Below are 22,782 nucleotides of genomic sequence, written 5' to 3' on the forward strand. Positions count from 1 at the left end.
ACTTTTCCGGCGACCGTTACAACCGCTCATTCTTTCTTCTCCGGCGAGCTACTCTTTCTTCTTGCATTCTCAACGATCCCTATTCATTCTTTTCACTCCATTCATGGCAGAAAACTCCACTTTTCTTCAAACCTCAGTTCCTAAGTTTGATGGCTACTATGAGCATTGGTCAATGCTTATGGAAAATCTAATCCGTTCGAAAGAACTATGGTCTCTGATAGAAACTGGTATCACGGTGGCTCCTCCCAATGCCACAGCTGAGCAAATCAGAGTTGCCAATGAAAGCAAGCTTCAAGATTTGAAGGTCAAGAACTATCTTTTTCAATCTATTGATCGCACGATTTTGGAAACGATGTTGGTTCGTGATACAGCTAAGAATATCTGGGATGCGATGAAACTTAGGTATCAAGGCTCAACCAAAGTGAAACGTGCTCAGTTACAGGCCTTGCGACGAGAGTTTGAGCTTCTTGAGATGAAAGAAGGTGAATCAGTGAATGATTTCTTCTCAAGAACACTTACCATAACTAATCGTATGACAACACAGGGAGAAAGAATGGAGCAACACACTATAGTGGAGAAGATTCTCAGATCTATGGCACCTAAATTCAACTATGTAGTTTGCTCAATTGAGCAATCAAATGATGTGACAAGTCTTTCAATTGAAGAATTGCAGAGTAATCTTTTGGTTCATGAGCAACTCATGCGTGGCCAACAAGTTAATCTTGAAGAACAAGCTCTTAAGATCTCAAATGGTGGCAGAGGATCTGGTAATGGAAGGGGTCGAGGTAGAAATTCCAGCAGAGGAAGGGGGAGAGGAAGGCAGAATCTTGAAGCAATTGAATGCTACAAGTGCCACAAACTTGGACACTATCAAAGTGCTTGCCCAAATTGGGGTGATAGTGTCAACTATACTGAATTTGATCAGGAAGAGGAATTTCTTCTAATGGCTACAACTGAACAAAATCAAGAAATCAGAGAAGAAACTTGGTATTTGGACTCAGGATGCAGCAATCACATGATAGGGAATAAAGATTGGCTATTTGATTTTGATGCTTCATTCAAAGATTCTGTGAAATTAGGTAATGATGCAAAGATGGCTGTTATGGGAAAAGGGAATGTCAAATTGCTTATCAATGGTAAGGTGCATGTAATTTCCAATGTGTATTATCTCCCTGGTTTGAGCACAAACCTACTGAGTGTAGGCCAATTACAAGAAAGAAATGTGACAATTGTTTTCAAAAACAATACTTGCAAAGGGTATGTTGATGAAAGAGGACTGATTTTCTCAACTACAATGACTGCAAACAGGATGTTCTTGCTCACTGCACCTGTCATTATTCCAATGTGCTTGCAGGCATCAAAACAAGAGAGAACTCAACTTTGGCACCATGGATATGGACATTTGAGTATCAATGGCCTGAAACTTCTAACCAAATTGAAGATGGTTAATGGACTGCCTGAATTGGGAGATATGGAAGAAAAGTGCTCAGATTGCTTGTCAGGCAAGCAACAGAGAGCAGCCATACCAAAACAAGCCAAATGGAGAGCAACAGAAAAACTCCAACTTGTCCATTTAGACATTTGTGGACCAATAAATCCAAGCTCAAATGGTGGTAAAAGGTATTTCATAACCTTTACTGATGATTTTACTAGGAAAACTTGGGTTTATCTGTTAAAAGAAAAGTCAGAAGCTTTTGATATGTTCAAAAACTTCAAGGCATTGGTTGAAAATGAGTCTAGCAGTAAGATACAGTGTTTAAGAACAGATAGGGGAGGGGAGTATACATCAAATGATTTCAATGAATTTTGCATATCACATGGTATTAAGAGACAATTAACTGCTGCATATACTCCACAACAAAATGGAGTCTCTGAAAGAAAAAATAGAACCCTCTTGAACATTGTTAGAAGCATGTTGGCAAGTAGAAGTGTTCCTAAGAGATTTTGGCCAGAAGCACTAAAATGGAGCACTCACATTATGAATAGAAGTCCTACTATATCTGTCAAAAATAAGACCCCTGAAGAATGTTGGAGTGGTATTAAACCTTCTGTGAATCATTTCAGGATATTTGGATGCATTGCATATGCACATGTACCAGATAATCATAGAAAAAAGCTGGACAATAAAAGCATCAAATGTGTTCACTTAGGCTTAAGTGAAGAATCAAAGGCCTACAAGTTGTATGATCCAAGTAACAACAAGATTGTGATAAGCAGGGATGTTGTCTTTGATGAGGCAAAATCATGGAACTGGGATACTAAGCAACAAAAGGTTAGCACTGACGGTATGATACTAGTTGATGATGAAGAAGTTACTGCAGTAGACAATAATGAAGCTCATGACAACAATAACACTCCAATACAAGATATAGATATGGATATTGGTTATGACAGCACAGATGCTGAAGATGAACCAACAGAAGGAACAAGCAACAATAGTGAAGATGACAATGTGCAATTGGGAAAGAGAATAAGAAAACCACCTAGTCATTTTGAAGATTTTGTAATGGGTCCAGAAGCTGAAGAGGAGCAAGAATTGCAAAATCTTGCTGTCTACAGTAGTCTAGAGGATCCATACACTTATGATGAAGCCAGTCAAAAGCAAGTGTGGAGAGATGCTATGGATGCTGAAATTCAAGCTATAGAGGACAACAACACTTGGGAACTAACAAATCTGCCTGAAGGTTCAAAAGCTATTGGAGTTAAATGGGTCTTTAAGACTAAATACAATGAAACTGGAAAGATTGACAAATACAAAGCCAGATTAGTAGCTAAAGGGTACACACAAAAGTATGGAATTGATTATAATGAAGTTTTTGCACCAGTTGCAAGGTGGGAAACTATCAGAACTGTGTTAGCTTTAGCTGCAAGTAAAGGGTGGTGTGTGTATCAGCTGGATGTCAAAAGTGCATTTCTACATGGAGATCTATCTGAGGATATCTATGTGGAACAACCATTAGGATACCAGAATGGTGATCAAAGGAAGGTGTATAAATTGAAGAAAGCATTGTATGGGTTGAAACAAGCTCCCAGGGCTTGGTATAGCAAGATTGAAGCTCATTTCATAGTTGAAGGATTTGAAAAATGCCCTTCTGAACATACACTATTTGTCAAGCACAGTGACAATGGTGACATTCTTATAGTCAGTGTGTATGTAGATGACTTAATAGTCACTGGAAGTAATCAAAGCCTTATTGATTATTTCAAGCAGTCAATGACAAGGAAATTTGCTATGTCAGATTTGGGAAAAATGAAATTCTTTCTTGGAGTTGAAGTATGTCAAACTGATGAAGGAATCTTCATTCACCAGAAGAAGTATGCCTCAGAAATCTTAGCAAAATTTGGAATGGAAGATTGCAATGCAGTCAGCAGTCCCATTGTAACAGGCTGTAAGCTAGTGAAAAATGAGGCAGGCAAAGCTAGTGATGAAACTCAGTACAAGCAAATGGTTGGAAGTTTGATGTATTTGCTTGCTACTAGGCCTGACCTAGCTTACTCAGTGTGTCTTGTAGCTAGATTCATGGAAAGACCAACCGAAATACACATAGCAGCAGTCAAAAGGATTATGAGGTATGTTAAAGGCACAGTGGGTTATGGCTTGCTATACAAGAAAACTGGTATGGAATTGCAACTCAATGGATGGACAGATTCTGATTATGCAGGGGATCTTGATGACAAAAAAAGTACATCTGGATATGTTTTTATGTTAGGAAATGGTGCTATTTCATGGTCTTCCAAAAAGCAGCCCATTGTAACACTTTCAACAACAGAGGCTGAATTTATTGCTGCAGCCTCGTGCTCTTGTCAATGTATCTGGATCAACAATGTGCTAAAGCATCTGAAGGTTAAGCAAAACAAGTCTACTGTGATTCACTGTGATAATAGCTCCTCCATAAAGTTGTCAAAAAATCCCATTTTACATGGAAGGTGTAAACATATCGATGTTAGATTCCACTTTCTTAGAGACCTTGTTAAAGATGGAGTCATTGAATTGGTGCATTGCAAGTCTCAAGATCAGTTGGCAGATGTTATGACTAAGCCATTGAAGCTGGAAACCTTCTGCAAACTTAGAAGTAGCTTGGGAATGATTGATTTGGTTTGTTTAAACTGAATTTGTGCATGATATGCTTGACTGTCAAATGAGTATTCAGTTTAAGGGAGGGTATGTTAGTAGTTGTTTTAGTATTTGGGCTTAGTCTAGTAGCTTTGGGCCTTGCGTTTGTATCAAGCCCATTACTCTTATGTTGTAATGCCTATATAAAGGTGTGTATTGAGCAATTTATCAATTAATGAGAAAGCCTTTACAACATAGACAAAATTAATTACTAGTGTGCTACATTACTACTATTTACTCGGACTGTTGATGATGGCAATCCCACTTCCAGTTGCTTTTGTTGTTGCTGACTTAAATATTTATATTGGCACTAATTAAGAAGACCTGCTCTTTGTTGTTGGGGGGGGCCTAAGGCGTTGAATATTCATCCCTCGTGTTTTGAATAAAAATATCAATTGGGCATCGTGGTCATTTGACATCCTTTATTTAAACCTTAGGTCAACCACCACACCCTGTACACAGCCGTTGGATGATCATGTGCCACCATTAGATTAGATCAGTGTTGGTTGGTTGTCCTTTTCAAATCAAAACCCATTGAATTGAATTGAGAGGAAAACACAAAACTGAGGTTCTCTTCCTCTCTACGTACTCGTATTTATAGTCTGGTCAACTCATTTGTTGCACTACAACGTTGAACACATTAATATTGATTTTGATGTCAAACCAAGTATCATAAATGTCAAACCGAACCCTTTGTTTTGTTTAATGGAATTCTGTTTGGCCTCACCTGCTCACCATAATAGCCCAATAGCTGGTATATGAATTTTCTTCTATCTTAAGTAAAATTTTCTCTTTTACACTTACTAAGAAATTTGTTAAGGTTATTAAATTATCTTTTAAAATATTCCCACCCATGAGTTTAGCTCAATCGATAAGAGACATTGCATATTATATACAGGGTCGAGGTTCAAACTCCAGACACCTCACTTATCCACATTAAGAATGAAATTTTTAGCCACTAAACAGTACCTAATAAACAAAAACTTTTTTAAATTTTTACATTGGTCTGTTTGATCCGTGAATTGTAAAATGTTGTTCAGTGCAGGACAAAAATCTCTCTTTTTGTTCAGCCCCTTGAATCCCAAATTAATTAGTCACAACTACTCTCAAGAACAGTTTTAAAATCAAACACAGTATACTCGAAATTGTCTTGTACAGTCTCTTATTATCAGCAAATCAAACGCATCCTGAGAGTGTCCAATTATCTTAAAAAGTAAAACAATTAAATATAGTTGAATTTGGTAATTTTGCTTATAATTAAGGTCAAAAATATTTGTTGATACTGTGTTTATTTATAAATAAGACCAAAAAAAGTAGTTTTGTATTATTTTTTTTCTATAGAAAAATTATCACACAAAAACTACGCCCTTATATTATACATTGACGTTTATTTTGCTAAATTTAATAGACCATTGACATTTCTAAATGACAACAACATTGGATCTCTACACAGTGTTTGGTTGTAAAGAAAGAGAAAGAAAAGAAGGTAAGCAATACCATCCACTTTCCACTGTTTTGCACATCTTCATAAAGCAAACGAAAGTAGTCAAAGTGTCCACTGTAGTTTGTAACTTTGTATGGCCTAACGCGAATTTGTGAGTAGACAAATAAATATAATTCCTTTGAAATCTAGCAATCCAACCTTATGCTTGTTTGCTCCGTTACATAATGATACATGAATGTTAACTCATTGTGTGGCAACGATATGACTCTTATCTAACTTAATGCCACGCTAATTACATGCATAGACTTATTTGCCTATATTTTGAAACACAATGGAAACTTGATTTTCATCATATTTTCTTATATTCCTCAAAAACAAAAACAAAAAAATGTAGAGCAACATGTTGTGCCACCGTGGTGGAATTTGGTCTTAAATTGTAGGAAAATAAAACAAACAAAATGCTCTACCTCATATAGGTAAAAAGATATAAAAGCGTAAAAGATAAAGGTCGTAAACTAGTTAGATAGTTCCTTTAAAATTAGTTAGTTGGTATTTTTTTTAAATGGCAAATAGATATCATATATCATATAATGAGAAATAATAGGTTAGAGTCCAAACTAAGAGTATCACAAGTACTGAAAACACAAATCAAAGCAAACGATAACCTACATAGAAATTTCTAAATCCTAAAACCACCTCATCCATCCAAAGCAGCCACCCGAAGAAAGGGTGTCGAAAAGTCAATTAGGAGAGGGCACTTCAAGATATACCAATCAACCGGAACCTATTATTAACTATTTTTTTTTGATTTTTTTTATAAGAAACAACTCACTTTTTTAATTTATTGAAAAATTGATATAAATAAATCTAAAAAATCAACTGTTTCTTATAAAAAACTAAAAATATTATTACAAGAGTTAAGATTTCAACCTCAAATTCTATACTTCTCAGTAAAAAATAAAATAAAAAAAATTCTCCATATTCATTGTAAATAGACCATTAGACTACTAGGTTACTAACAAAAGAAATGAGCTAGATATGAGAATCCAGATCTATATTTTGGCAAACACCGTAGCCGTATGATAATGATTCACTTCCATAAAAAAAGCCTGGCAAATTAGGCATTGACCTAACAAAAGGAATCGACTTGAGTAGTCCTCATTACTTTATTTCATCTTTATATGCAACAATATTACTTTTTTCATCGTAAGGGAATCCATGACAAAATTCAAAATTATTTATTAATTTAGTAAAGTTCTAACTACTTGCTACTTGCTTTTAACCCATTTTCATGACCTAGATATATGGTCAACCATAAACAAAATGACAAAATGGAAAAGCTGTAGGGAGACACTTACGAGGAGATATCACTATAGTATGATTTTTATATTTTATTTTAGTGGAATGTGCTGTGTGGTATCTATCCGATGCTATTATCAAAGCTTGTACAAGTCAAGTAGAAATGACCACGTTATAGTATACCTTTCTTTTTGCATACACACAAACAAGAACCACTTCACAAGTAAAGAGAACAAACAATCTTGTTATTTCAAAACATGAAAAGCCAAATTCAGGAATATCCCAATATTGGACCGGTACAAATTTGATGGTTTGGATTTAAATTATAATTCATAGATTAAAACAAATTATTATTCTATCAAAAATTTATTGAAAAAATTCAATCAAATTCATCTATATTATATTATATTTTGAATGAATGATCATATAATGATTTGATATTTTTTCCCAAGTAGTTTAGTTGCTAAAATTTGATCTTAAAATGAATAAATAGAGTGTTCGGGGATCAGTCCCCGTGACCTTAGCTCAACTGGTATGGACATAACATTATAAACGCATGAGCTGAGATTCGAACCACAGACACTCCATTTATCCGCCTTTAAGGTGGAATTTCTAACTACTAGGCTACCTGACAAAAAAAAAAAGAGTGCTCGGAGTTCAAACTTCGGCTCCTACCATATAGTACAATGTTCTTACTTCTTACCCACTAAGCTAAGTTCATGATACAATGACTTGATTTAATACATGTATATATAAGGATGTCAACAATACACGGTGAGGGGACAATATTTTAATTACCCATCCTTTTAGTGAGATATACTTTTTTTTTTTTTTTTACAATGAGCTAGGGATCGATCTCAGGACCTATAACATACTACCCAAATTCCTCACCATTAGACCAAACCTAGTGGCTTAGATATACTTTACTTCTTAATAATTTGAGGATATTTATCCAACACTTATTAGTTAGACTCAGAAAAGGAAGAATACGATCTTGTTGCAATGGAATCCGTAATTGCAGCTAACATATAAGAACAAGTCAGATAAATAAATTTATATGGTAACTTTTATTTCACATATATTTTCATGAATACTTAAAAACATGAGTTAAATCTTAAATACGTACATATATGTAGTAGGAATTGATGATTGATGAATGCTTGAAAAGGAGAATGAATTTTCTCAATTTTATTTTCTTCAATTTTCTCAATTTTTTTTATTTATATCTTTTAATTCACTTTTTTTCTTTTTATCTTTTCTCTCTCCTAACAAATCAATGGTTCAAAACAAAATTTATCTTAAAGTTAATTGAGAGGATTTTTTCCTTGAAAAGGACAAGGTTCTATATAAACCAATAAAACATGAGTTAAAAAATAAAGTAACCTTTTTAGAAAGCACTAATACAAGTACGGTAGTAATTTATAAACAATGAACGTAGTTGATCGGTTAAGGAAACTAGTACTATACGTCAAACTCCGTTGACTTTGTGGATTGCTTGCGATGAGAGACAACAAGGATTACAATATGCTCCATGTGTATTTACACAATTACACTACAATATTAAGATATGGGTCAATTATAAATAATTTAGGTTATTTTTGATCGTCAATTAATTAAAATATTAATTTGAGTGGAGCTATGCTATCTATGTATGAGTTGGTATTTTTGGACTAGGTAAGGCGGTGATGATATTGTTTTGATGAATTTAGATTTCATTTCATTTATTTATTATTTTCTTTGTTTGCCACTTTCATTGAACTTTCGTATTGAAATAAGAGAGTGGTAGGTCCTACCACCAACTCCTCTTTTGGACTTTCATACTAAAGTAAACATTGTTTTTGTCGCGTTGCAATTCAGCCATTATTATTTTCATTTTCTAATTTCCTAACTAACCCTCTCGTTCCGATAAAGAGACTGTTAATTCAGAGTTCGATCATATATTCAATTATTCGGTGTAGAAAATAAAACTCGATGTTATATTTATGGATCATTTATTTCATATATTCTTATATATTTAATTTTTTTGGTCAAAATATTGCTTATAGTATTAGTCAATGTGAAAATTAATTATTTACATCTAAAATTTAACACAAAATAAATAAAATTTTACGAAATTTTTTCTATCTAAAAATATAGAAACTCATACTACTATATTCTAAAATAATTCAACTCATTAACCACACTTGATTTTTTTTGGGTCAATAATTACACTTGATTTTAATATTGCAATTTGCATTGAAAAATAAACAAAAATAAAAGTCTAACCAATATGTTGACGATGCTAGTTTGACTTTCTCATCCCCCACTCTTTTATAACCAACCTATTCTTCACTTCTTCAACCAAACCTAAAAACAAACAAACACCCTCTACTTTCTCATCCTTCTAAGTTTTATCAAAACACAAACGCGCTTTTTTTCTTTAATCACTTTTGTTGTGTTGTGAAGATGGTTTCAGATCCAATAATGATTCCTAAGATGAGGATGCAAGAACAGATGGCTATAGAAGAAGCTGCTTCTGCTGGAATGAAAAGCATGGAACATTTCATCCGTGTACTTTCTTCTTCATCTTCTTCTTCTTCTTCTGATCAACGAAACCGTTTAGATCTGGTCAATAAACTTGATTGTACTGAAATTACTGATTTCACTGTTTCTAAGTTCAAAACGGTTATTAACTTATTGAATCGTACCGGTCACGCTCGTTTTCGTCGCGCACCGTCGAATTTTTCTTCTTCAACTTCTTCTTCTTCTTCTCAATTTCAATCACAGATTCAATCTGAAAAATTCAACCCTCAACCACAACCACAGTCAACTACTCTTGTTTTTGCAAAACCAACTCAAACAGTTAAGTCAATTCCAAATCTGAATCCCAAACAGAACCAATCTACCGATTTATCAATTTCTCAATACTCAAAATCCAAGGAAGCCTACAGCGTCTCCACCACTACTTCCTCCTTCCTTTCCACCATCACCGGAGACGGAAGTGTCTCCGATGGCAAAATAGGTCCTATCATTTCCTCCGGTAAGCCACCTCTCGCTTCATCTCACCGGAAAAGATGTCATGAAGCAACCGTCTCCGGCAAAGTCTCGTCCTCCGGTCCCTGCCATTGCTCCAAGAGAAGGTAATTTACCAAATTCAAACCCTAATTTCCCATGGATTAATAAATAATAATATAGATAGAAATGGAAAATTAATAAATATATTGTTTATTCTCATCAGAAAATCTCGTGCGAAGAGAACAATTCGCGTTCCAGCAATAAGTTCCAAGGTTGCTGATATTCCTGCAGATGAATTCTCATGGAGGAAATACGGTCAAAAACCTATTAAAGGTTCACCTTACCCACGGTAATTTTCTATTCCGATCACCGTCAAAATCAAAATCAATCTATCCATTAGGGTTGATTAATGTTATTTCAATTAGATTTGATTGAAATGATTATATTGATATTTATTTATGATTTGGAAATTGCAGTGGTTACTACAAGTGCAGTAGCATCAAAGGGTGTCCGGCGAGGAAGCATGTTGAAAGGGCACAAGATGATCCAAATATGCTAATTGTGACCTATGAAGGAGAGCACCGACACTGGCAAACCATCGGAACCGTTGCCGGAGTAACCACATCTCAGGCTTCTTAAGCGACGGTGTTGATTGTGGAAGATTTCACCGAAGCTTTTTGCGCTGACAAACGCCGTTTGCAGTTGACGTCGGGGTTATGTTATGTGGTAAACGTAACGGTGACGGAAAAGAACGGAGATTCCGAGAGAGAAAAGAAAAGCAAAGTCAACTTTTACTTTTGTGGACCGAAATGAATGATGAATGAGTCGTCTAAGAGTTGATAAGGACTTTTGTGTAAATTCGGCAAAACAATTAATGAAATTAAATTTATACAAGTTTGTTTATTTATTTATTTATTGGTTTATTGGTTGGACTTTGGGCCAGTTATTATTTATTTATTTGAATAGTTATATTCGGAGATCTAATCTAATCCAAGTTGAAAGAAAAGTATAGATTCCAATTCTAATAAGCAGAGTTGTGTAAAGAAAAGGTGGGAATGGAAACAAAGTCAAATGTGCATGTTGAAGATGAGGCCAAAGTTGAAAATAAAGAATACGAAGAATGTGGACATTGAGTATGGATGGATTCGTGTCCAAGTGGGTCCTCCTCCACCTGATTCAAATTTTGGCAGTTGGGTAATTAAAGGACCAAATCATACTCCCTCCCCCATCTTAATTATAAATAAATGTGACTTTTTAGATATTTTTTAAAGAAACTTAATGTATTTGGTTAAAAATTTGGATTAAATATATCTATTTTTATTGATCAACTTTTTCTTATATTTTAGGATGGAGGGAGTATATTGAATAACTAATGTATCTTGTCTCACTTTCATAAATAGAAACAATTTAGTTGTGATTCTAACTAATTAAATTTAGTTGTTTCTGTACGAAAACAAAAAGAAGAAAAAAATTAGATGTAAGAGCATCCACAATGGAGATACTCATTTTTGAGTACTTAACTGGACCTCACGTGTACACATCATTTATTTATAATTTTTTAATAATAGTACCTAATAAGTATTCAATCCCTCCAACCCAAATCTCTTAAAAAGTTCTAAATAAGTCCCACCAATAACACATTCCACCAATAACTATACATCATTATAAATAGGACCCACAAAAACAAAATAGGTACCACTTCTTATTTTAGAACCAGTACCTATTAGGTACTCTTTGTGTTTTGCTCCAATGGGAGTACCTATTAGGTACTAGTACTTAAAAAAATAAGTACCCACCATTGGAGATGGTCTAATGTATCTTTTTACATGTAATCAATAGTTTTATGGAGGCAATTAGGGCCGAGCTGAAAATGAGTAGCTTGTTTTAGCTCAACTCGATAAAAAAGTTTAATTCAAAGCTCATTTTCTATTCGGTACAAAACCAAAATTGTTTAAATTTATGGATAATTTGTATGTTCAACTCATTTTTTTTAATCACATAATTCAAAAGTTTATTTTATTTTCAAAAGGAAGTAAAAATAAAATAAAATTATAAGTGGTAGATATTCAGATCTCTTAATCATTTGATCATGGGTTCGATTTACGACCGATGCGTATGTAGAAGTATTTGGGGAGGGATCAACCTTTTAAATGAATCTCAGTCATCTCAAAGGAATTAGTTGCTGCAATTACGGAGGATACCTTTAATTTTTTTTTAAAAAAAAAACTTTAAATTTAAGTTTTAGGCCAAAGGATCTCTTCAAATTAATTAGGACAATGAATCTCAACACCCCAGGCACACAAACAACAATATTCAAATGGTGCTAATGTAGTCCAAAGTTTGATGTCTTCCATTTTGAACATCTACAGTACATTTTGGTCAAGTCATTAGTCTTGTGTTGACCCAAAAAAGTGGAATAAATTAATCTTGTGGTTCTACTATACTCTAGGAGATATGTTAACATGTGTCTTGGATTAATGTTAAGATACTTCAAATAGTATAAAATTATTATTTATAACATACTAACAAGTGTCTTAAGAGCACATGATAGCGTTTTCCTTATAAGAATGATAAAAGTGTCAAATACCAAACATACTAGAGGTTGATTTATCTGAAAATTTCTCATCCCACCTACTCACTTTCTCACCCACCCCCTGTTTTTCCATTTTTGCCCTTGGTCAAAAATTCGGAACGCGTTTTCCGAATTTTTTAGTTCAAATTTGGAAAAAATTCGGAAAACACATTCCGAAGTTGTTTTTAAAGGCAAAAAAAATTCGGAAAACGCGTTCCGAATTTTTTGACCAACGGCAAAAATGGAAAAACAGGGGGTGGGTGAGAAAGTGAGTAGGTGGGATGAGAAATTTTCGATTTATCTTGTTGAGCTTGGACAATGAATCTAAATATGGCCAGCAAACAGCCAGCCCAGACATTAAGCCCAGAGAAATACACATTCCAAAACGGAAATAAATAGTGTAAGATAGGAAATAGAGATTGTGAGTATGATAGATGTTTTCTCTTCCGACCCACTGTGTTTCTTTTATACCCCTTGAATTTTCAATTTTGCCCTTGCAAAAAAATTTGGTTTTTAGAAACCGAATTTTTTTTTGCCTTGAAAAAATTTTGGTTTGTAGAAACCAAAATTTACTCTGAATTTGCACTAGAAAACATTTGGATTTTATGAACCGAATTTTTCTGCAAGGGTAAAGTTGGAATATTGATCACCGTCGTTTCGTGATCAAAATAATTTTAAAATAAGTAGTACAAGGTAGTGACCTTGGTCGTTTCGCAAGGACTCACGATCGGTTTAACAATATTAGAATGAATTTAAAGGTTGCAATTTGGGGTTTTTTTGTTTGTGGAAGCAATAACAGAGATTACGAATTTAATTAATATAAAAGCAATCAATCCATTGGTTTTAGGCAACTTTGTTTATCATCTATCATGGGTTCTTATATGAATATTCATACAGTTTATGCTTCGGCTGATTATAGAACTAATTTAACAAGCAAAAATCAGTTTTATAACGAATTCGTTGATTAAGCACCAGCGTGTTCGACTAACTATGGCGATGATCAAGCGTCACCAATAACACAGTTAAAAATCATAACAATAATTCGGCAGCCCTATTTTGCAAGCGAAAATAATATAACAATTTCCTATTCAGATTAATTTGAACAAGCGTGAATTAATTTGAATAGTCTCAATGTTATGAACGTGAAACAAAATAATTAAGCATCAATTGCATCAACTCATACACAAAAGAGAGACAAGAAAATTGATATATGATAAGCATAAACATAACGATTTGCTATTAAAACCGAACCTCAAGATTCGAGAACAAAGTTCCTTACACCAATGGATCAATAGAAGTTTAGTTCTCCATGGAAGATGATGGCTGCTCTAGGGTTTGAATATTTCGTGAACAGTGAATGATAACCCTAGCTGCCTTTTTTCGGTTTAAATAATACATGGAACGGGCCTCAAAACAATTGGGCCGAAAAATATAAAGTTGTGCTGAATTAAATTCGTCTGGAACATAAACGCAATTATTTGACACACTTGCGCTCCGAACTGGGTTTTGGCCTCAACATGAAAGTCGTAGCTCTTGATCTCAGCTTTCCAACGCATCTTCCCGCGCCTCAATCCGATATTTGTAACTCCAGTTATGACCTGCGGACCGGAAGGGTGTCAAGGTGCTATTTATTCATAAATTAAGTGCGAAAATAAAATAGAGTTAGAAATAAACTTAAATATAAAAACACCTTAAAATAGTGAAAATAGTAAATTAAACCATAGGAATACACTAGTACAATAGTAGAAGAATGTGCATTAAAACTGCACTGATCAAATTCCCCCACACTTGAACTTTTGCACTCCGAGCAAAACTCAAATGAAAAATTTAAAAACAAATCACAAGCAGTCAACATATTCCAGGTTTCAAGCTTCAAACCTTGGGTCAAAATTCAAAGATTGGCACAATTCTTATCTATCAACTTTCAATAATAATCTTGCGTGTGTGTGTACTGTCTCCCACTGTCAACCAAAGTAATGTCAAGATCCCTCTCTGAAACTACCATTCTAGATGCTAAGTTGTCATTCTTTTCCTATAATTTTGGATTTAACCAGAATTTCAGACTAGGGGGGCTATTTCTTTTCAAGAGATCAAAAGCTTTTCAACATCAACTCAGGGGCAACTACCTTCAAGCTTTATTACAGTTTATTATTATTTATTGTTTTTAAGCTTTAGGTACTACTCCACCTTTTCACCTGACGGGATCTTACTTGTAATAAGTCCAACCTGTTACTCAGAGTAGAGCATCCTACACAGCACATGTTCCTCCAGTTTCGGGCACAGGAACTTGTTCCTCCAGTTTCGGGCACAGGAACTTATTATATTCATTAGTTTTAGCTCTTAAACAGTTTCCCTTTTTCTCAATTAATAGCAATGATCGGTCTATCTGTTACTCTAGCCTTTCCCCCACACTTAGTTCTAATCATACCTCCATTATATTCAAATTAGAGAACTTAGTCTAAAGAATAAATATTTTAGAGATTTATCTAGACATTACTAAGTTTGACAGTGTTCAAGCAGTTGTGCATTAAGTTGCAAAGACTATCATGTCAAGTATCAAAACAAAAAACTCCAAAAATTTCACTGACCCTACAGCTATCTGCCCTAGCCTTAGAACATGTGACTACTCATGATGATTTATTTTATTATTATTATTATTTTTTATTTTAAAAACACAAAAATGTAAATGTAAATGTAAAATGTCCCTCCCCCACACTTAAACCAGACAGTGTCCGCAATGTAATCTAAACATAAAGTGAGAGTAAAGGAAGGAACACACCCGAGGGGCTAAGGTGTAGCGGCTGGTGCTGGTGCTTCTATGTCTGGTGGTTTTGGTGGAAGCCCTTCCACACTTTTATGGAGCAGCTTCAACCGCTGTCCTTTTGCTTTGAAAACCTTGCCAGTACCTGTACTTTTAATTTCTATAGCACCAGAAGGAAAAACATTAGTCACGACAAAGGGGCCAATCCACTTGGATCAAAACTTACCAACCATATCTTTCAGGCGAGACTTAAACAGCAAGACTTTTTGGCCAACAGAAAATTTCTTTTTGGAAATCATCTTATCATGGAAGTGCGTAGTCTTTTCTTTATCATGGGAGTGTTTGGTTGGGGCAGCCGGAATGTCAAGAACTTTAATCGTACAGACTGCCTCATTGACAACAACTTCACCTGTATGAATGTTATTATCCTGCAAATCAGATTCAATCTTAGCACAAACAGAGCAAAGGTTAGTGTTAGTAACTAAATCCATATAAAAAACAGAATGTTCTTCCACGGGATGTTTCATGGCATCAAAAATGTTAAACTTAGCGACAATGTCGCCAAACTCCATGGACATGGTTCCATCATAAACATCAACTTTTGTTCTTGCCGTTCTCATGAATGGTCGGCCTAGAATGATGGGTGCCCTGCTGGAATTAGTTTCTCCCTCCATGTCTAGAATGTAGAAATCTGCAGGAAGAATCAAGTCATTAACTTGCACCAGGACATCTTCTACCTTCCCAGCAGGGCGGGCATTGCTCCTGTTTGCTAATTGCACGATTAAACCTGTAGGCTGCAAAGGACCAAGATCAAGGTTATTATAAATAGAAGTAGGCATAACATTAATACCTGCTCCCAGATCAAGCATACAATTTTCAAACTTGCGATCCCCAATGGAACAGGGAATAGCAAAAACTCCTGGATCATCACACTTTTCTGGCATGGTCTGACTGATAACTGAGACATTAGCTGAGGAACCAGTTTTGGGCTGAATGAAAGCAGAAACATTTCGTCCCAAACTGACTCTCTCATTTTCCTTCAACTTCCTCTTGTGTGTGCACAAGTCTTTCAGGAATTTTGCATATTTAGGAATCTGTTTAATTGCATCAAGGAGAGGAATGTTAACCGCACATTTTCTGAATACATCTAAAATCTCCTTGTCTTCCTCAACTGTCTTCTTGATATTTTTCTGCACCCTTTGAGGAAAAGGAATTGGTGGCACATATACTCTTTCTTTTTCGGGTTCGGTCTCAATTGTAACAGAAGGAGGTTCAGGAGCAGATGATGATGCAACGGTTTTCTTCTTCTTTTTCTCTGGAGCTGGTTCTGACACTCTTCCGGATCTCAAAGTAATTGCACTCACATTCACATTCGGATTCGGCACTGTTTGTGCAGGAAGGTTACCCGAGCCTTGAGCTTGTAGTTGGCCTATTGCATTGGCCATTTGTCCCATCTGCGTTGTCAGGTTCTGAATGCTAGCATCTGTTCGTTGTGCCAGTTGCTTGACAAGGTCTTCCAGTGAAGAAGTGGCTGGTGGGGCAGCAGGGGCTGCAGCTTGTGACTGATTCCCATATCGGAGGTTTGGATGATTCCTCCAACTAGGGTGATATTTGTTGGTGGAGAGGTCAGGATTGTTGTACATGTTTTGATTGTAAAGGGCTGCTGCTGCTGCATATGCTTGAGGAAGCTCAGTTATTGTTTCATCTTGTAGAATGGGGCATGTATCAGTCGGGTGCTCAGAAGAAGTACAAATGCCACATACTTTTGCTGGTTGAGCTTTGCTAACTGCCAACTTTTTCACCAAGGAAGTAAGTTCATCAATTCTAGCATCAAACTTGGTTTCGAGCGCCTTGATGGAGGATGTTGAAATACCAAAGCAAGTATTTTCGTTATATCGTATCCACAGAGACTAGTGTAATATCAAACGTTGATTTGTAATTTCCATGATTTTAAGTACGGGTTTTTGTAAGATTTAGTTTCGAAAACATAAAAGTGTGATTGGATAAAAGGATTTAAACTTTCGGATAATAAAAAGTTGTCGGAACTAGATTCATTATCTCGTTAGCATGTATCAATCAACCTCACTATATATATTTCATTTACCAATCATTATTATCACATATCACACATCGAACGTATCCGTATCCGGATTACGCCGTGAAATCTATTATATCTACCAACGTTCGATGCCTCGAATCATTAATCGACATAATAGCATTAAGATCTGATATTTGACGTGATTACTAAACTCGACATCTATGTCTAAACATTGAAGTTTAATAAGTGATTATCTTTTACTCTTGATTCAAACAATATATGTCTATGTTGTTCAAATCTTTTAGAAATAGACAATTAAAACAAGATAACACTTATAATGATTGATAAAGAAAACACATATATTAAGATTTAAATTGACTACATGTTCACAAAATAACTACATCTAATCCCAACAACAAAGGAATTTAGCTAGACATGATAAAAGTAAACTTACAATAAAAAGGGATGAAGAACATCTCTTGATTTCTCAAGTATAATGATGAATCCACCTTCAAGAGCTCTTAAAACTAATGTTACTAATATTTCTGAACTATTACAAAACTCTATATCTCAGAAAATGGCTTCTGAGCTCTATTTATAGCTTTTCAGGACAGAGGAGTTCGCTAAGCGAAATGATGTTCGCTGAGCGAACTAGTTACTTAAGCAAGGGGTTTCTTGACACGTAGCAAAAGGCTTGACTCATCACTTTGTTCGCCGATGCTCGCTATCTCTCGCTAACAGACCCTTCCTCCCGGGTTGTGCTCGCCATCTCTCGCTATCTTTCGCTGAGCGAACGTTGAGTTTGCTATCCTGCTCGCTGAATCTCGCTGAAGCTCGCCATGGACCCTTAACCCACTGGTTTAGTTCGCTGTAGCTCGCTATGGCTTCGCTGAGCGAAGGCTTCAAAACCTGTTTTTCTAGCCATTCCTAACAAAAATGCCTTGGGATCAATTCCTCTTTGATTTAATTTTATATTTACACCAAAAGGGGTTTTAATCAAGATTTCTTCACAAAAGTATTGGTAAGTGCTCATAATTCGTGATACAATATAACTAAAATTGGGCACTTATCAAATCTCCCCAACTTAGGACTTTGTTTGTCCTCAAACAAAAGGTAATATTTCAACAAGCTCAAGATTTTTAAATCTCAGGAAAGGTTTGTAATCAATCAAAGTTTTTGAAATTTCTTTTCCTAAGCATGAGTAAAACAATGCCTACTCAAGACTATTCCTTAAAACATTCAAAAGAACAAAGCATGATCATGAATTGATTGCTATGTCTAAGCAAAATTCTCAACATCTTTATCAAACAATCAAGACTCAAGTGTTATCAAAAATTTCTCACCAATATATCACTCAAAGGTAAGTGTTTCACTCAATCCAAACAAAGTGTATGCAACAATTCAATTCAAACATTCATCAGAGCAATGTTGGAATGATGGACCGAACACAGAGAAATCATCCATAAATACCTCAATGCATTTCTCTATCAAGTCAGCAAAGATTGCTTGCATACACCGTTGAAATGTTGCTGGTGCATTACACAATCCGAAAGGCATTCTTCTATAAGCAAAAACACCGAAAGGACATGTGAAAGCTGTTTTTTCATGATCCTCGGGGTTGACTGAAATCTGATTGTACCCCGAATATCCATCTAGAAAGCAATAGAACTTCTGACCGGATAATCTCTCAAGCATTTGATCCATAAATGGTAATGGAAAATGATCTTTTCTGGTTGCTTTGTTGAGTCTCCGGTAATCTATACACATCCGCCACCCGGTGACGGTTCTTGATGGAATCAGTTCATTTTTGTCATTCACAATCACTGTCATCCCTCCTTTCTTTGGAACCACCTGGACCGGACTAACCCAAGCACTGTCGGAAATTGGATAGATCATACCAGCTTCAAGTAACTTTACCACTTCTTTTCTTACAACCTCCTTCATTGTTGGATTCAATCGACGTTGAGGCTGTGCAACTGGCTTATAATCATCCTCCATCATAATACTATGCATACAATAAGATGGACTAATACCTTTTAAGTCGGATAATGCCCATCCTATTGCTTCTTTGTTGTTCTTTAACACTTGGATCAGACTTTCTTCTTCACCTTTTGATAGAGAATTATTGATTATTACTGGTTTTTGATCATCATCTCCAAGGAAAACATACTTGAGGTGTGATGGTAGTGTCTTCAGCTCAAGTTTGACTTCTACCGGCTTTCCATCCTCCTTTAACTCTTCAATCTTAACTTCAGGTTGAGGTACTTCTTTAAAAGCATCAAGTTGCTTCAAGAAGTCCTCAATCTCTTCTTCTTTCTCAGGGTCTAGTGTTTCAAAAGCATCGGTCAAGGCTTGTTCAAGAGATGAAGGCCTATGTGCTTGCTTCCTCACATCTAATATGGCTTCTTCAGTTGCATCAAGTTTGAAGCACATATCTTGGTCATGTGGATGCTTCATAGCTGTTGAGGCAAAATCCATTTTAGTATTTTAATGACAACAAACCTTATGGAATAAATGTTAAGTTTTATGAATGGTGATCTACTGATGTTTGCACTTGAGTTTTTGTTGAAAGATAGATATTAGCAAATGGATGAGCTAGAGGCCACTCACATCAACAAGTGCATTTATATACTCAAACAATGAAAGAATTGGAGTATCATCAGATAATTGCAACAGTAGATCACACGCATCAAGAAGATTTTTAAAGACTATTGTTTTGAATCATAAAAAGATTCATCGAATGATCAAGCAAGAAAGTGAGCTTCATGTTTAATTGTCTTCCTCATCACTCAAGGATCACAACAAGTATTGAATAATCAATGAAGAATTTGAGGATCATAGTTGAAGAATCAGGATGGAAAAACCTGCATCACAAGCTACTCAAGAATATATTGATTTTATATGACAAGGGTTACAATGAGTTTTTGAGTTATATGCTTTGAGGATTTACTACTACAATTAATATTAATGGGAATGATGCATTCATTGAGGATCTTCAAAACCTACTCAAAGTATCATTTTACTAAAGCTTCTCAAGATGACAACGTTTGAGAATGATGGTCCATGAGTTTTTCAAAGGAGCTTATGCACAAGGAATAAAAGTTTTAATCATTCTCAATGATGAGAACTCTCATGCCTCCACTAAAGAATCTTAAAGATCATCAATGAGCAAGCAACCATGTGTGCAAAACATCAAAGAGGAATTGTGGGAAGTTTTGCAGCAGCAAGATTTCAAGTTAATTGATCAAGATCACGTGTTTCACTCCTTGAAGAAAATCTTGAATGCTGGTTCAAGAATGCTCTGAGAACATTCTACAATTTATGCTTCATTTTCTCCAAGAACGAGCTTCATAGCAAAAATACTTATTTCTTTATGTCAACTCTGTTCAAGACAAAGAAGCACTTTTATCTTGGTTTTAACTCACAAGATCACAACAGTTTATGATCAATTAAGGCAAGGAATATTTGGGAGAAAAGTGACTTTCCCCTTTGGCCATAGTTAAGGATCAAGCATGTGCAACATGATAAATTCTCAAGGCAAGATCTCATCAGGTGTCTCAAGTGTGTTTAGACAAAGTTTACATAGACCAATGAGAATGGGACAACACATCTTCAACTCATAGTTGTCATGTACTTTCAATTTCATTATTAAATGAACATTCTCCAAAGAGATTAATTTTTAATCAAGAATGAAAGTACTTGGAAAGGACATCATGAACAGTTCCAAAGAAGGACAATACAGCTGCTTCCTCTACATATTACAGCTGGTTTCTGTCATGCATCAAATCTGCTTCAAAAGAACAAAGTCATATATTACCCAGTCTGGAGAACACTCTGAGAACGATGCTGAGAATGACTGTCCTTTACATTTGAAGATGCAAACTCATCTACAGCTGGCCAAAACGTGTTTAAATGATTTGTAACGGCTATACTTGGTGGAAAAGCAATGGACAACTATCTACAACTCATTGCAAGCTGTCATTATGGCTCTTTTGTTTGAAAACATGAAGAACAGCAGGGAGAATGTTCTGAGAAAGATCAGTCAGAACTTATCTACTCAACAATTCAGCATGAGCTGTCTATTTTGAAGCAACTAGCCGTTGGAAAACTTCCTTTGGGACCAAGGAACTGAAGACTCAAGGTTCAACTATAAAAGGAAGGCTTTGACAACATTGAAGAGCAAGAGTTGAAGCTACAAATCATCAATCACTTGTTTTTGTCTACAAGTCATAAAACTCTTCTTTTATCACTCACACTCAAGATCTACATTCTCATCATACTTCTGAGTTTAGAGTGTTTTTATTTGCTTCTCAAACTAACCTTTGAGTTTCTAAAAGCAAATAACTCAAGAGACCATTTTTCAACATAACCCATTTTTAAGTGGTTACATCTTTGTCTCTTTATTTAAATCTCTCTCACTCCAAACATTGTAATCTCAATACTAGGATCAATATATCATTTGAGTGAACTGAGAGTTTTTTCCATTGTAACAAGCTTCTCAATTGTTTGAGTTTTTGTAAAAGCTTGAAGATCCAAACCATCATCATTTGTAAAAGATTGGCTCAAGTCAATACGTAACTATTGATTGAGTGACACCTTATAAAGTCTGGAGGACTTAGGTAGATCAAGCGAGTGAAGCTTGGAAGATTATGATCTTGGACTAGATCAAGGAAGAAGTGTAATTTGAGATCGGTAGTATCTCATAGTGGATAATCTCACAGGAGCGTGAGGACTGGAGTAGCCCATACTATTAGGGGGTGAACCAGGATAATTGTTTGTGTGTTGTTTCTCTTCCTTATTCTCTTTTATTTACTGTAAACACACATCACACAAAGCACTTCATTATATTTAATTTGAATTCTCACGCAGTAGAGAACGTTCTCGGAACAATCTATTTTATAGTAAAGAACGTTCTCAGACCAAGTTGTTCTATAATTCACTAACATTTATCCAAGTATACACTTGAGATCAATTTTGTAGAATGCAGGATTAATTTTTAAAAAGGGTCACAATTCAAACCCCCCCTTTCTTGTGACTATTTCTTCCACTTCAATTGGCATCAGAGCTCTGCCTCTAAGGTTTGAGCACTTAACAGTGTAAGAGGAAAAGATTCAGGAAGGAAGTCATGACGAAACCTGCAAATCAAAGTTCGAGCCATAAATGCAAAAAGAAGGGACATTCCAAAACTAAATGTCCTAAGAACAAGAAAGTGCAAAGAAAGCTTGCTTCAAAGATGAAATCTACTATGGCAACTAAAGATGACTTTGATGGCTCAAAAATAGAAGAAAAAGGCAACTCATGTTCAATGGTAGATAAAGAGGTAACAACTTTTGAATTTTGTCCTGCATGTAAAGTAATGGAAGTTGGATTTGATAATCTTCTAAAAAGCTCAAACATTATATCTCAAAAGTATACAATTATGGAAAATCGACTATTTGAGATTGAGAAAGAAAATGAGAAATTGCAAATCTTAAATGATAAATATTTTAAAATGATTCAAGAATTGCAATACTCTCATTTGGAAATGTTTGAACAAACAAAGATTCTCAACGAGGAAGAA

At 35.2% G+C, this 22,782-nt stretch overlaps 1 protein-coding gene across 1 annotated transcript; it reads left to right on the forward strand.

The window, feature by feature from the left end:
• Positions 1-9,110: 9,110 nt before the first annotated feature.
• Positions 9,111-10,745, forward strand: LOC123906061 (probable WRKY transcription factor 11). The gene is made up of 3 exons (XM_045955905.1): positions 9,111-9,976; positions 10,075-10,200; positions 10,328-10,745. The coding sequence occupies exons 1-3, from the start codon at positions 9,303-9,305 to the stop codon at positions 10,488-10,490; spliced, it is 963 nt and encodes a 320-aa protein (XP_045811861.1). The 5' UTR covers positions 9,111-9,302; the 3' UTR covers positions 10,491-10,745.
• Positions 10,746-22,782: the final 12,037 nt, after the last annotated feature.

Source organism: Trifolium pratense, linkage group LG2, assembly GCF_020283565.1.
Source record: "Trifolium pratense cultivar HEN17-A07 linkage group LG2, ARS_RC_1.1, whole genome shotgun sequence".
Taxonomy (NCBI): domain Eukaryota; kingdom Viridiplantae; phylum Streptophyta; class Magnoliopsida; order Fabales; family Fabaceae; genus Trifolium; species Trifolium pratense.

What these genes read in the sequence shown, in the direction of transcription:
- LOC123906061 (XM_045955905.1), top strand. Translation starts at nt 9,303, where the DNA reads ATGGTTTCAGATCCAATAATGATTCCTAAGATGAGGATGCAAGAACAG. An exon ending in TGCCATTGCTCCAAGAGAAG is followed by an intron (nt 9,977 to 10,074) that starts GTAATTTACCAA and finishes TATTCTCATCAG; the next exon opens with AAAATCTCGTGCGAAGAGAA. An exon ending in AAAGGTTCACCTTACCCACG is followed by an intron (nt 10,201 to 10,327) that starts GTAATTTTCTAT and finishes TGGAAATTGCAG; the next exon opens with TGGTTACTACAAGTGCAGTA.